The following is a 15,696-nucleotide window of genomic DNA, read 5'->3' on the forward strand; positions in this document are numbered from 1 at the left end:
TCATTTCACCGAGACCCATCATTGTCATTTGGAACGCAGGGGCAATTTCGTAATACTATCAAAATTAAAACCTCCACAGCTACAAAGTCTTCCCCTGCTCTCTTCGTCTACGGTCTAGACCCACACGACCTGCAAAACCAACCTCACTCTTTCTCTTTCTCTTTCTCTTTCTCTTTCTCTCGCACTTAACTCAGAGCTCGATTTGGCCGTCAATGGCGGCCTCGGAGACCTCAAACGGAACCGCCTTAAGATACGCTTTCGGAAATGTTCTCTCCTTCTTCATCCTCCTCCTGATCGGCGTTCTCGCATTCTCGATCCGACTTTTCTCCGTAAGCTCTTCTTAACCTCATAGATCCGATCTTTTCATACTTTTCAATTCTACAATTTTCTCCGTTTGGTTGCTTCGAAAATGAGGGAAAACACTCACTTTATCATATTTTTTCCGTCTAACACTAATTCATGAGTAATTTCCTATTTCTCTTAGCATTTAGGAAATGCTCTATGCGGCTTAGGGATTGATTGTATGTGTAATTTAGCAAAATTAAAATAGATGCAGTTGCAGTATGATTCTTAGGCCCGACTAATCGAAATTTAGGTCGAATTTTTCATTTCCTTTGTGTTCTTACATTTTCTCACCAGCCAAACGGAAAGTAACAGTGTGTCTGTGTCTTTCTAGAATTTTTTGCTTTTTATGTGTATGGGTTAGTGCTTGCTGTAACATTGTTCTGTGGAATAATCTGCAGGTTATAAAGTACGAGAGTGTTATTCACGAGTTTGATCCTTATTTCAATTATAGAGTCACTCAGGTTTGTTTTCCGTTGATTTGATTTGGCTTTGCTTTTTGATTACTCGAAAACTTTTCACTATTATGTTGAACTTTATTATGTAAGTTTGGTATTGTATTAATAAATTGCATTATGTTCTCATAATGTGTAAAGCAAAGTTGAAGATGACGTCCTCGTTTTTATTTTTTTATTACAGTACCTGACAAAGAATGGAATATATGACTTTTGGAACTGGTTTGACGATCGGACTTGGTAATTATTTTCTCCTATATAGTGGAGATTGATTCTTATTCATTAGGAAAAAAAAACAAAAACTCTCATTACAAAGTTCTTGTGTGCTTTTTTACCCTTTTAGTGAGGTACTTATTTTAACAGTTCTTAAGCGACCTTGTTTGTTTCACTTTTCGCAAGGTATCCTCTTGGTCGTGTTATTGGCGGAACTGTTTACCCCGGATTGACATTGACCGCAGGCACCTTATATTGGTGGGTATTCGAGAGTTTTAGTAAGAAGTTATTTTGTAGTTAATTTTGTCGTTCTATTTTGCTACTGGATTTGGTTTACCATCTGTTGATGGTTTTCCCATGTTAACAATGCTTGAAGTAGTAGCTATGTTTGAGTCATATGCTGTTACTAAGTTTGAGAAATTACTCTATAATGGCAGGATTTTGAATTCGTTGAACATTCCTCTGTCTGTGGAGACTGTGTGTGTATTTACTGCACCTATATTTTCTGCTTTTGCGTCATGGGCTACTTATCTTCTGACTAAGGTATTTATTTTGACCTAAACCTGTGTTCTCAGAATTTGTGTTTAACCTTAGCTTAGATGATGATTGTAAATTACCCTTCTTTATAGGAAGTTAAGGGTGCTGGTGCTGGACTGACAGCAGCGGTTCTTTTGGCCATGGTAAATTATACAGCGGGTATTTGTAACTCTGCAAGTTGTTCTTGTAGTTGATTTTTTTAAGACTTAGAACTGCAGCACAAGAAAGTCATTTCTTCTGACTTATCCTACATAATTTTGATCTATGATTGTTTTATCCTGTTTCTTTTGCTATGTATTTGTCTTTCAATTGAGATATCTTAACATCTCTTACTCTTTTCTCTTAGAAATTCTGATCTTAGTCTGAAAGGTGAAAACCCCAAAACAAAAGTCACTAAATGAACAAAATAGCAACATATGTACATGTTTATGTGTTCCCCTGGGCCTGGGATGAAGTAGTAAGGAGGTGGGGTGTGTTGTGGTTATTTGCTGGTTTTTTTTTTTTTTTGATAAGTAGTTGTGGTTTTTTGCTTAAAAGCATATCATCAAAAAGGGGAAAAAAGCACTGTATCAATGTTAATATGAAGGCTGATTTATGATTTATGTGTAAGACCATGTGATTGAAAGTTTCTTGGGAATTTAAACTAAGTTTTTTTTTTTTTTTTTGAAGGGGTTGGGGGGGGGGGGGGGGTTGTGATTGTTCTTGAAATATGTTCATGTTCCCTGTCTTTATATTACTTGTGAATTATTTTTTAATATGGCTTTAGTGTAAATGCAAGTTTCTCTTGATTGTGCAGAACCATTGCATATTATGACTGATAATTATTTGCAACACAAATATGACAAGCACATAATGTCTGTTGTTCTCTTTTGTATTTTCATTTTCAGGTTCCATCATATATATCCCGATCTGTGGCTGGCAGCTATGACAATGAAGCCGTAGCTATATTTGCCTTGATCTTCACCTTTTTCCTTTATATAAAGGTTAGGCTTTGTTAAAATCACACTACATTTTTGTGGTATTGTATTTGTTTCTAAAGAGATATTTGTTTAGGAAATAATTAGCTGTAGTTTCCGGCTAATAGTTTTACCATTTTTATTTTTAATAAAATAATGTTTGTTTTAGGAATAATATGATTTTGTTCATTGGTTAATGTTTTCCGATGTACTACTGCAGTTTCTATGTGATGATTGTTTTCTGACTACAGATATTTATTTGCAGACATTGAATACAGGATCCCTCTTCTATGCCACTTTAAATGCCATAGCATACTTTTACATGGTAAGCGTGCATTTGGTATGGCCCATTTTCATTGTCCTATTTTGCTTAAAAGATAAGTTGGGTAAAAGTACAGTTGTACTTGGAAAAAGTGAGGCTTTGAAAAGTCGACCAATAAGCTATAACAAACATAGTCAAAGGTTTGTGTGCTATTCTTGTTCAGCTCCTTATCCATGTTCCCCGATATTTATGTTTGGAAAAATATTATTTCTTTCAGGTTTGCTCTTGGGGAGGATACACCTTTATTATTAACCTTATACCGATGCACGTTCTTCTGTGCATTGTAACTGGTCGCTATTCTTCTCGACTGTACATTGCATATGCTCCCCTTGTAAGTATCTATAGCATTCATTACAAATGATTAAAGAATGTGTGCCATTATTGATCATAGAATAACGTCTGATTCATATCTGTGTTGGAACTACTAACATCACTGATACAGGTCACAAATTGTCCTATCGATTTCCTTGACTAGAACCCTAGGTTATATAGCTGGGATTTTTTAGTTATTTATTTATTTTTTTTGATTCATAAAAAATTTGCTTGGTTCTTGTCAGAATTTTAACTTTTCCAATGCAGGTTGTCTTGGGAACGTTGTTAGCTTCATTGGTGCCTGTTGTTGGATTCAATGCAGTCTTGACATCAGAACATTTTGGATCATTTTTGGTGAGTGTTTTTCTCCACTGATAATCAGCTATGATATAAGCCTTTTTATTTTTATAAATATTATAGTGTTAATTTGTTTACATCATGATTTTCCATGTCTGACTGCTTTTGCTTGGCCTATTTATTGGTTCTTGTTAGAAATCTATAGCCGCTTCTTCAGATTTGTGGCTGGGACCATCGAGTCTACATATCTGGTTATGCCACTCATAGGAGTTATATTTTATGACTAAATGATTTTAGGGGAGCACTATTTCAGCTCATAATTTGTTTCTTCAACACCACCCCTCACTAGGTTTGGGGCCCATGAGAGGGGGTGGAGGTGAAGAAACAAATTCTGGAGTTGAAACAACATTTTCCTTACTATTTATAACAATGCTTTGAAGGCCAGCAGCATTTCCAAATTCAGATGTGTTGCAAACATGGAAAGTTTCATAAGGACTAAGTGACATGAAGTAGTAATTGTTTGAAAGATGTCGCTAAGACAGTTAATATAAAATGCTTGATGGTATTTAGTTGATGTTGTCCACTAAGCGTCCATTTGGAATCCTGTTTTGAGACCACACTTTTTCAAAGTACAGCTTTCTTGAACTTCCTCTCCCCCACCCCCACCGCTTTGTACAACTCTTTCAAACAGCCCTTTTTTGGATAGTTGAAATTTATTTATTTATTTATTTTTTTTCGGGTTTTCCACAAGATTTGTTCTCTCCTACATTTTGCACCATTTTGCTTTTATTTCTTTCACATCACGATCATGATTTCTTGCTGCTAATTTTCACCTGCAGGTTTTCATTATTATCCATGTGGTGGCTCTTGTGTATTATATCAAAGGGATTCTCTCTCCAAAAATGTTCAAAGTTGCTGTTACCCTTGTTGTATCTATTGGCCTGTAAGCTTCTGTTATTCAGTTTCTTTAATATATTCATGGTTGACAGAGCACTCATTTGATCTCCATTCCTTTTGCATTATTTATTCCTCAGGGTAGTGTGTTGTGCTGTGATAGCAGTACTTGTAGCACTGGTAGCTTCAAGTCCGACAAAGGGATGGAGTGGACGAAGTTTGAGTCTGCTTGATCCGTAAGTACCTAGTTCACATTTCACATCTTTGTATAGTTACCCAAGTCCTCTGTGATGATATAAGTATGATAGCAACCAAATTTTGTAATTAGGGTTGAACTTGGTTGGTGCAACCTGACTCAATAATAGCTCATTCTTTTGCTCTGAGTTGCAAAAGAACTGTTTGACATGCTTATCATTCTATTGTTTTTCCCAAATTCTTCATCTAATCTATCTAATCCTTATTTTTTACGTGTAGTGTTGAAATAAAATTAGATTAACATTATTAGATATATTTCTTAAATTTGGAATATTGTTTATCATGGCTTTAATATTCATAGGTATAAATTGGCATGCACCATTCTTTATTTTCTATTTTGCTCGTGTTTTTACAGAACATATGCAAGCAAGTACATTCCAATTATTGCTAGTGTTAGTGAGCATCAACCTCCTACTTGGCCTTCTTATTTTATGGACATTAATGTCTTGGCATTCTTGGTTCCTGCTGGCATTATTGTAAGTAATAAATTTGTAAGGCAAGTTTGCTTTATGTTATATGTACTTATAACATCTTTAACATGGTGTGTATCCGTTGGTAGGCATGCTTCTCGCCCCTGTCTGATGCAAGCTCCTTTGTGATCCTTTATATTGTGACATCAGTTTATTTTTCTGGAGTCATGGTGAGACAATGTTGGGAGCTGATGTCTTTTTGTCTTTCTTCTTTCTATTTTTATTTTTCTATGTCCATCATTACTGTTTTGGTTAATGTTACAGGTGCGGCTTATGCTTGTACTCGCTCCAGCAGCATGCATCATGTCTGGGATTGCTCTCTCAGCATCTTTTGATGTTTTTACACGATCAATCAAATTTCAGTTACCTGGAGTAAAAGGAAATTCCCAAGTTGATGTAAGCTTGTTTCTTTATGCTATACTGCCCATTTACATTCATCTGTCCTCAATAAATTTAATCAGGACTAAAATCCATTTCTGTTTTTGGCCATTAAGGCAGGGGATACTAGTTCTGAAGGTGTTGTAGCGCAAAATGAGGTTGCAAAGACTGACAAAAATGAAGAGGCATTGAAGGAACGACCCTCAAAAAAGAATAGGAAGAAGGAAAAGGAGCATGTGGAAAAGCCTTCTGTTAAGGCCCAAATTAAGAAGAGGCTACTGGTTTTACCTTTTGAGGCATCTATCATTGCCATTCTCTTGCTAATTTTGCTGGGTGCCTTCTATGTGGTAATGGAACTGTCTTCTTTCTCCATCTATAAGAAATTTTCTGTAAAGAATTTATATTATTTTTTCCCCTACTTTTAATTCAATTAATATATACTTAATAGAAAACTGTTTGATTACTGTCAATTTAACTTTTAACATATCAACCCATTTTCATATAATAATTCTGAAGTCTTCATCTTGCCAGCCTTTTATCAAATAAACAATAACAACAACCAAGCCTTGGTCCCAAAATTTTGGGTTGGCTATGGAGCCTCAATAGATTAGTCAGGATGTTATTTAAATAAATAAATGTCAAATTAGTCATAGGTTTACAAACATCCATCTGCAAGCTTTATGTTAGACATTAAATATTACTGTAGTGAAATTTTAGACTGAATTGAAATATCTATATATTTTACTTAAAAAAATATAATTTTCTTATATTCTATTTTATATAATTTAATATAATTGTTTTAGAGGAGAGTTGCTTCTTACATTTGTGTACTAAACTCTCTTTATTTTTAAAAGCTTTTTCTTGATAACGAGTATCTTTCTTTTTTTAGGTTCACTCTGTCTGGGCAGCTGCTGAAGCTTATTCTGCTCCTTCTATTGTTCTAACATCTTATTCGCATGATGGTCTTCATGTTTTTGATGATTTTCGAGAGGCTTATTCATGGTTGAGCCATAACACTGAGGTGGATGACAAAGTGAGTTTCACATCTGTCTTTTCCTTTCTTTTACTGCACTTCTTCTCTTCCGTTTAACATTTGTATTACTGACCAAAAATAAGATGTTTGGTGACACTAATTCTTGCTGGAAACTTCTTTCAGGTTGCATCTTGGTGGGACTATGGGTACCAAACTACTGCTATGGCTAATCGTACTGTCATTGTTGACAATAATACCTGGAATAACACACATATTGCAACTGTTGGTACTGCCATGTCTTCTCCTGAGAAGGCAGCTTGGGAAATTTTTGACTCCTTAGATGTGAAATATGTTCTTGTTGTCTTTGGAGGTAAATTTCTGACATGTATACTGAGATTATCTTACTTAAAAGATAAATAAAGAAACTTTATTCCTATGTCTGTCTTTAATTCTAGGTCTTGTTGGCTACCCGAGTGATGATATCAATAAGTTCCTGTGGATGGTTCGAATTGGAGGCGGTGTATTTCCTCATATCAAGGAACCTGATTACCTTGTAAGTTATTATCACTAACAAACGAGTCTTAAACCTCCATTTTGTGTGTGGCTGTGGCTGTGGTTTTTGTTATATTTTGGGGGAGGGGGGAGGGGAACGAACAATGATATTGTTAGCTTACAAGTAATTTAGTTGATTTATCAATGTCTTTAACTATTTTCCTTCTGTTTATAGAGAGATGGTCAGTATCGGATTGATTCTCAGGCCACTCCAACCATGCTTAATTGCCTCATGTATAAACTCTCATATTACAGGTGTGGTTTTGCTGTGAACTTTTTTGTTGTTTGTACGTGGAGATGAAATTTGTTTGACTGTTTGATCTTTTAATTATTTTGCCTGTTTACTACAGATTTGTGGAGACAGATGGTAAAGCCTTTGATAGGGTCAGGCGAACAGAAATTGGAAAGAAACATTTCAAACTCACCCATTTTGAAGAGGTCAGTTGATCTTTAACATCTGGTTTCTAAAAGAAGTCTGTTCTCCAATATCATTAGTATTGTACATCACCTATCAAAAAATTCCTTAGTATCGTACGTCTCGATATGATTTAGATGTCTAATTTTGCTAGGGCATGTTTTTAGTAGTTATATCCACAAGTCCTGCATGTAGTGGATGCTGAAATGAAGCATTTTGATCCACAAACATTAAACAGTTTAAACATCTGTTTTTCTTTAACTTCTGTGCTTCCATACTCAAAACTGTGGCCACAAGGGGGTATAGAACATTGGCAATAAGTTGGTGTCTTTGTTTGTCACATAATAAATTATGGCCCCTTTTCTATTTTTATTCGCCTCTTCTTCATGGTTTGATATTATTAATTTTTGTGATACTAGCGTGGTCTTACTTTTGAAAATGTTATTGTCTTAAGCAGTTTATCCATAAAAGAATAGGTACTGTAAGCAGGTGCTTATTCTCAGTTTTCCAGGCCAATAATTTATGAGCATTAGTGATATTGGTTTAACCAGGAAATTTTTTCAAGTGGTGTTTTCTCATGTGAAGTGCCATTAGTTTTTCTAATTTGACATTGTTGACCTTTTAAAACAATTTAGGTATTCACAACTCATCATTGGATGGTTCGCATATACAAACTGAAACCTCAGAAGAACAGGATCCGGGGAAAGGCCAAGAAATCAAGATCGGTACGTATTATTCCTCCTCACAAGGTTGTCATATGCCTTTGAGATACTTGCCCAATCTTATCAACGTAACTGATTTTAATTATTTTGGTCTTAACAGAAAGCAAGCTCAACAACTAGCACGAAACGAAGCGAAACACAAAGGAAGAATCCTTGGCACTGAAGATCTCATTTATCTTATCTGATAGGCATTTTCTAAATTCAGTTGCTGTAGTTGATAAATGTATGTTGGAGCCGATGGAGAAGGATTGAGCTGTCATGGTTAGTACTATTACAGAAATGCAAATGACCGGTCAAGGATTTTGCAGCCTCATATATCCTGTAATTTCTCATCTTTAACATTCGGGTGGAGCAGATGGAAGAGAACAATTTTGCATTAGTTGTTTGAGCATGGCGCTTAGTGATACATTTTTATTTTTCCCTCTTTTTGAGAATGCTTAGTGATATATTTGAGCTTGTGGCTTTTGAGGCTCATTAAAGGACGGTTTCTTTTTAGACACGTGTTTATTCCTTTTCCTAGCTAACTGAATAGATTCTTGACACGCGTGTGTACTAATACTATATAAGAATAAGAATTGAAACCAATATCGAAGTCTAAACAAAACCAAATCACACTGATTTAAGATTTGTTTACCCTCCTTGGTAGGTATGGGAAATTTACTGGGTTAAGTACCACCCGAGATCTGGATTAATTTTAATTAATCTGACATCACCATCTGCTTTACTGATCAATGGCATTTCCAAGTCCTGGGATAGGTAAATAACGATTAGCAAGATTTTCAATTTTAGTTCTTTCCTATCCAATCCCAATACTTATTACCCAAGCTCTGTTGGTTAATAATGTCATTATGTTCCATCCGTATCAAGCCACGATGCCAGAAAATGTTAACTGGTTAGATCAGTTAAGTGTCGGCTATGAGTGGCTCTAATGGCTAGCAGCTTCTCCAAATCAGTATCAGCCTAGACCTAGAGTTGATTAACACGGGGACACAATCAAGTGAGTGGACCAAACCCTGAGAGAGTAACAACACAGTGCAGGAACAGCTGTTACAGAGGGCAAATTTCTGTTATGGTTTTCCAAAAAATTACTACCACAGACAATCCACATTATTTGCCTAAATTCTGAACACTTTAATAATAAATTTATACAAAATATAATGCTTCAATCATCTGATAAGACTACCTGTTACTTATGCCCAAACAAAGAAGTAAAAACAATACCATCCTATTATCAAACCTTTCTCTTTCTACTATTTTGCAATTTGCCAATTTAGGCAGTGTGAAACATAAGAAATATAACCAAAGGGAGCTGAAGAACCTCACCATGCGAAACAAATGCTTATGTGGTAGTTTGGACACAAGGATTGCCTTCATGGGATCTAAATCTTATGGGAAAGTATAAAACTTCAATCTGCACCCTTCCTCTTGCATAATACATTCCCAAACTTATTAATCATAAACCTAGGAGCAAGTCCATTGCTCCCACGAGGTTCCCATAACTGACTAGTGAGGCCCTAAACAAATGGAATGCAGCCAATAGATTACTATACAGGAGCTATAATTTTCCTCCAACAATATTAGTCCCCCATAGGAGATGGAGTTCTTAGCATCTAGTTGGTGTAATATGTACTGGAAAAGGCAGACATGACCTAGCAACATTTCTTGCCCATAAATGCATTTCTCTTCACAACCCAAAGTTGTTATAATTTCTTGGGCAGATTGTAAGTCTTCTTAAGAAACTTTGCTGCCATCTCATCATTCCGATAACACAAAACTCGTAAAATTGTGTTTGGTTCAGTTGGATCCCACTGAGCAGAAGTTGGAGGCAGCGGAAGCTTTGATTTAGCAGAGGAGCTATAAATCTCAAGAATCATACGTCTGAATTGCTCAATTAGGCTCTCAGTATCAGTGTGAAGTAAAGCGAGGATACTTTTAACAGTAGTTGAAAACTTATTTATTAAATCAGCTGGCAATCCATCCCCATTGGACCAAAATAGTTCTGTGAGAAACTTAAAATCCTCCTCTATTATTTCAGAATCATGTTGTGTGAAAGCACGAGAAGGGCCTCCAGCAAGCAAAATCAACAGGAACCCATCAAAAGAAGCTTTCATTATGTCAGTAATAACACGCGTTCTGACTCTGTCATGCACTGTTGATGAAACAATCTCCAAATATTGCTCAAGCTCCTGAAGGAAGGGATCAATCCTAGAAGAAGAAACTTCCCCAACATACAAGCCATCCCAAAGAATATGACTTAGGTCATGGAAGATTATCTTATATGCCATTGCCTCACAGAGTTGTTGGATCCCTTCCCCACATGCAGCTTTTGAAAGTTCAAACTTTTTCCCTGTCCCATTTGCAATACTCTCAGTGAGAGTACATTCAGTGTTTTCAAGATGAGCAATCATCCTCTTCTCTAAAACTCCCAATTCTGTTCGAATCTGCTGCAAAGTATTTACGCGAACACACAGCTGGGGTATCCCAAAGGAGTTATCCCCATTACGTGTTTCAACTTGGGATTTCCTCTTCTGTGTTATTTGTGATTTTTCCTTCTTTTTGAATACACCATGGAACTTTGATCCTGTTGAGCATCTAGTCAGAGCAGGCATACTGGGGATGTAAGTACTTCGGCCTCCTGCAGATCACAGAAGAAAACTGGTAATCATTAAAGAGATTAATAAATTAAACATAAATGCATCAGTCTCTCACAGGCATAGAATAATACCACAGCCAGACTTAGTCTTCAATATGTAATGCTGAAGACATCTGTCAAAACCAGTCATCAATTCTCGAAGCAAGACTGGATGCATAGGAATTGGCAACAGAAAGAATGCTTCTAAAGTTTCATCTATGATTTTTAGAACTTCAACAGCAGAAGGAGCAAATCGCTCCTTGTTGGCTTGTGGATTCCATACCTATAAAAAAGACGACATCAAGGTTTAGTCATGGACAGGACAACTAGTGAAAAGATAAGAATCACATTATTCTTCCTAAGAAATGATTGGTGAAATGTGTGCAGGCAAGCACATATATGCATGCATAGAGAATGACATCCTCCTGAATTTCAGATGATATTGATCTATATCACATAAAAATGAGAAAAAAAATCACATCCAATTTACATAATATTAAAGGCATATCAAAGTTGCATCCTAATCAGCAGGTGCTGGCTGAAATTCAGATGTGAATTGACTCGGATTGTTTTGAGAAACAAGAACTTTCCATCACATACCTCTTGTTGCAGATTCCTGTCAGTCCATTCCTTCAGTCTGTCAACTCTTGTCTTTATCCATGACTTTACCAGATTGGCCATAACTGCTTCAGCCTCATAAGGAGGCATCTCCTGTATGATAGACTTCCCACCATCGTCACTGTCCACTGCATCTTCAACTGCAATCTGCACAAGATCTTTCTCCAATGTGTCAGCAGCTCTCAGCACTTGTACAGCATCAGGAGTCAACTCACTAATACCCGTAATATATTGCTTCAGCTCATTCCCGTAGCAAGAATGAAGGGTAGCTACAGCAACACCTGATGCAAGAGGGTGCCAACTCTTCAGTATTGGACTAAATATCTCTTTCTCGTTAAGAGCCAATTCACTAACATCTTGTGCAAGGATGGAAAGGGCAGGAAGAGAACTGTTCTGGTTCTTAGATATACGCTTGCCTGAGTTCATCTTCTCCCTTTTCTGCCTTAAGATAGACAAATCAGATCCTTGAGTCATATTTTTCAAGGCAAAATTGAGAAGCGTCCTTGTTAAAATATATATAAATGTATCCAAACATAATCTGGGGGGAAAAAGGAAAGTCACTGGGAAAAAGTATATAGCTCAAAGTGCATTGTCTAAACTTACAATATATGCACCCAGATATAGGAAAATATATTCAAAAAAGTCACTCATATAGTTTGTAGCCCCATGGACTAAAGGGCAACCAAGCATACAATTTTTACCATATAAGTAAGCTTATCACCAAGATCATCAATTTCAGCCAACAGAGATATTTAAGAGTCAGATCAATTCAGGAAATAACAGAACTATATTAAAAATGTCAATTTACAAATGGGACTGACAAGTAAAAGGAATTCAACCAATAATAGGTTCACCTGTGGAGGCAGGGGGGAAGTACAGATTCAAGAAAATGAGAGATTGCTACCATAGGAGTACAGAAGAAAGGAGCAATTCATAGAATGCTTATTATCTATGAAGAATATGGTTAGGTAGCATGTAACAGAAATGTTAGAAATAGTCAAAAGCTTCTCTGCAAGATTACAAAAATTGTAACAAAGATCATTTTCTGGAGTCAAATGTGTACAGAGGGTTCACCAACTGAAAATTTTAATTGATTGGTCAAAAAGCCTACCATATACATCTCAGGATCAAAGGGTTGTTGGATATCAGTTTCATATTCATACTTAGGGATATTATGCTGAATGAATGAAACTTGCCTGAGCAAAAGCAGTGCTTAGTGATGATCTTATATAAGTTTCAACCCTTTCACGGGTCACATTAATTTCTTTCCTCTTCTTATGATACTCATGAGAGATATCTTCTACCAATATCTTTGCTGATAATACCCCTAGGGAGACAACACTTTGCATTGATTCAATATTACCACTGTGGAAAGTATCACAGTAAGCAAGAAGCCTTTTTTCTGCCCACCCCAATATCAAACTCAATGTAGAGCTCAAAACCTCAGAGTGGACTGGATCTGTTATTGCCTTGGCATCCTTTTCAATTTCTATCAAGAGATTATTGGATGCAAATAATAGGTCAATTTCCACTTGACCAGTTACAACATAATGTTGGAATAAAACCCATGAGAAACAAAGATCATGCAGCATCTGGTTCAATCCTAGGATTGCCCAGGTCTTCTTTATGAGTTCTAAAACCTCATCAACCTCTTCGATTATAGTTGTTTCTTCATTAATATCAAAACATGCTTCTAAGAGCACTTGGTAGAGCCGGAGGTTCAATGGAAACCCATCTGCCCAGTGACACGTCTCAGAAGTAGAACCATCAAATGATCTGCAAGCAAGAGACATTACAACACCCCGCAAGACTTGTATCGACTCACTGTGTTTTCCAGTTTCTATGGGCTTCTCTAAGGCCCCACGAATTATCTGGCGAAGCTGCTGTGCAGTGGTGTTTGTCTTCTCTAGCGGCAGGTGAGGATGCACAAGGAGTCCTGCTTCCAGAACCTTCAAATTCCTCCTTTGCCAAGCCTCATATTCTAGCTGATTAGGAAAATCTGGAGATCGAAACTGTTGGAGTAGCTCAAGTGGCAAAACCATTGACTCCATTCGTCTTCCAAGCTGATTCATGAAATAGAATCTTAATAAATTACTGTACTGGACTAAAAGGACACAAGTAACAGACAACCATGGTTTAAGTTAATTTTTTGTTATTAGTTTATGATTGAGAAATACATTATATTCTCCACCCCTTTGGACAAGGTCATGGTACCAAAATTATACATAAAAATCATATAATTCTTTGCTTCCACCTTAAAGAAACTAGGCTGACACCGAGCAATTAACTAAAATAGAACTCCAAATTAGTGTTCTAAAGCAAGATCAATAGTACTATTTTTAAGTAAAAAAAGAGAGAAAGTTCAAAACTTTTTTTTTATTTTATTTTAAACGTCCTTTAATTTCTCTCAATTCAATACTTTCCTTTATTTCCCTAAATTACAAAAAAAAAAAACTAATATAGAAAGAAATTCAAAATTGTGCTCCCTAAACATGGTCCTCGCTTGAGTTTGCTCAATATATTTTTAGGTATAAAAAAGGAAGTTTGTTTTCCACAATTATCTAAACTTCCACAGAGAATCCAAATCACAAAACCGGTAAGAAAATAAATAAATAAATAAACAGAAGAAGAAGCAGCCAATTACCCAAATGTAAAATTCAGAAAGAAAGAGAGTGAAAGAAAAAGGATTTGGAGGTGACCTGACCAGCAGCGACCCTTAATAAGGCTCTCCTAATTCTGGAATCAGTTTGCTCCGAAACCCTCATTTGGACCCTCATCAGCTCCCCAGTAGTCACCGCCTTCTTCACTCGTCCCTGACTCACTGACTCACTTCCTCTTCCTCCTCCAACTGCGGCAACCCTCCTCTTCGTTTTGAGCCCAAGCGCCTTCTTTACTCGGCTTGCCGCCGATGAAGTCAGCGACCTCTGCAACGAAGCCGACGGTCTAACTGTAGGAGCCCTTTCGGGCTTCTCTGACTGAGGGATGTAAGTCAACGGTCTCGTACCGGAGCTCCGGCAAGCGCCGACGAGGATCTCGTAAGCGGTTTCTCTGAGCTCCGAGTCGGAGAGATTGGGAGCCCCGAATGGAGAGGGTAGGTGCTCCACCGGTTGCATGGGCATGGGAACTTGGAAGTCGATGTTGATGTTGATGTTGTGTCTTTTGGAAGATCCTCCTAAGGTTTTGTCTCTGAAAATCTTGGACATTGTTGCTGTTGCTGTTGCTGTTGTGTGGGCTCACTTTGCGTGTGTGTGAGTGAGTGATGTTTTGTTTTGGTATGGGAGAAAAGAAAAAGGTAAAAGGGAATGAATGGAGTTGGGTTATAATAATAATAATTTATTATAGAATAGTGTTGGTGTTGTTGGGTTTATGCTTGCTTGACTTTTAGAATAGGAAATGATAGATAGAGGTATTATTATGGTTTTGAGAATTGAGACAAAGGAAGAGTGTGAGTGTGAGTGTGAGTGAAGAATTTCTTCTTTTTTGGATTAAAAGAAGGAATTGTGAGAGTTTTGTATGTTGTGTTTTTGCTCTTGTGTCATTAGGAAGATCTGAGCTCATGGAATGGAATCTCAAGTCTCAAATCTCAAATCTGTGAGAGAGAAAAAAAAAAAAAAAAAAAAGTAGAAAGAGAGATTTGAGAATTGGGATTTGAACTTTGAGAAGCAGGAAAAGTTTTTCTGGTGTGGTCAGTGCTGCTGAGAGTTGAGAGAGAGAGAAGCGGTGGGAGCTTTGGTCCAGAAAAAAAAGTACTTCCAAATGCAAAGAGTTATCATATAAATCAATTTTGTTTTTGGGATAAGGATAAAAACAACGGAATTTTTCTTTGGGATTAACAACTTCTTAACTTTTGAATCCAGTAGTTATTTTGAATCCAGTAGTTATTACTTAATTCAAATGCTTTATATGACCATTGGATTCAATTGGACCCAATTCCATACCCTACGTATTGCACCAAATTTCAAAAGATGAGTACAGATTTATTAGTACAATTTATTTTAGTTTTTACCCTTTTTGTAAACAATTTCACAAAATGTGGAATAATGAAAAAGTTTGTTAGGAAGTCGTAATGATTTCTTTTTTTTTAAATTATTTTTTTAAGTGGCAATGTGATTGCCCATTCCTTCGAATTTTATTTAATTATATATATTTTTAATAAAAAAATGGCAATCCGTCTCTTAAAAGAGCTTTAAAAAGAAAAAGAAAAGTAATTGCCAATTTCTTTTAAAAAAAGTTACACTTTTTAATTAAATCTTGAAATTTATTAAAAAGTTCCATTGGACAAATATTTGTAGATATAACTTTAGTATACAACTACAAAAGTTATGTTATTTTGTAGATGTACTATGGTTATAT

At 36.3% G+C, this 15,696-nt stretch overlaps 2 protein-coding genes across 2 annotated transcripts; one reads left to right on the plus strand and one right to left on the minus strand.

Annotated features, from left to right (window-relative positions):
- On the plus strand, positions 1–8,592 carry LOC115975649 (dolichyl-diphosphooligosaccharide--protein glycosyltransferase subunit STT3A). Its single transcript, XM_031096523.1, has 23 exons — positions 1–329; positions 744–806; positions 982–1,037; positions 1,197–1,268; positions 1,448–1,553; positions 1,640–1,690; positions 2,435–2,530; positions 2,769–2,828; positions 3,043–3,156; positions 3,405–3,491; positions 4,274–4,377; positions 4,469–4,564; positions 4,939–5,059; positions 5,143–5,223; positions 5,318–5,449; positions 5,548–5,778; positions 6,321–6,464; positions 6,588–6,774; positions 6,860–6,957; positions 7,132–7,211; positions 7,307–7,394; positions 8,007–8,096; positions 8,194–8,592. The coding sequence occupies exons 1-23, from the start codon at positions 213–215 to the stop codon at positions 8,254–8,256; spliced, it is 2,337 nt and encodes a 778-aa protein (XP_030952383.1). The 5' UTR covers positions 1–212; the 3' UTR covers positions 8,257–8,592.
- A 672-nt stretch (positions 8,593–9,264) lies between these two features.
- On the minus strand, positions 9,265–14,740 carry LOC115975650 (protein unc-13 homolog). Its single transcript, XM_031096524.1, has 5 exons — positions 14,043–14,740; positions 12,540–13,406; positions 11,326–11,781; positions 10,819–11,008; positions 9,265–10,728 (listed from the first exon to the last, which is right to left on the minus strand). The coding sequence occupies exons 1-5, from the start codon at positions 14,544–14,546 to the stop codon at positions 9,794–9,796; spliced, it is 2,952 nt and encodes a 983-aa protein (XP_030952384.1). The 5' UTR covers positions 14,547–14,740; the 3' UTR covers positions 9,265–9,793.
- Between the last annotated feature and the right edge of the window lie 956 nt (positions 14,741–15,696).

This window comes from Quercus lobata, chromosome 2 (assembly GCF_001633185.2).
Source record: "Quercus lobata isolate SW786 chromosome 2, ValleyOak3.0 Primary Assembly, whole genome shotgun sequence".
Lineage (NCBI taxonomy): Eukaryota > Viridiplantae > Streptophyta > Magnoliopsida > Fagales > Fagaceae > Quercus > Quercus lobata.

Coding starts and splice junctions, on each gene's coding strand:
- LOC115975649 (XM_031096523.1), top strand. CDS start 213: ATGGCGGCCTCGGAGACCTCAAACGGAACCGCCTTAAGATACGCTTTC. Junction 1,554..1,639: donor CTACTTATCTTCTGACTAAG/GTATTTATTTTG, acceptor CCTTCTTTATAG/GAAGTTAAGGGTGCTGGTGC. Junction 3,492..4,273: donor AACATTTTGGATCATTTTTG/GTGAGTGTTTTT, acceptor TTTCACCTGCAG/GTTTTCATTATTATCCATGT.
- LOC115975650 (XM_031096524.1), bottom strand. CDS start 14,546: ATGTCCAAGATTTTCAGAGACAAAACCTTAGGAGGATCTTCCAAAAGA. Junction 13,407..14,042: donor TAAGGGTCGCTGCTGGTCAG/GTCACCTCCAAA, acceptor TTCATGAATCAG/CTTGGAAGACGAATGGAGTC. Junction 10,729..10,818: donor GAAGACTAAGTCTGGCTGTG/GTATTATTCTAT, acceptor TGTGATCTGCAG/GAGGCCGAAGTACTTACATC.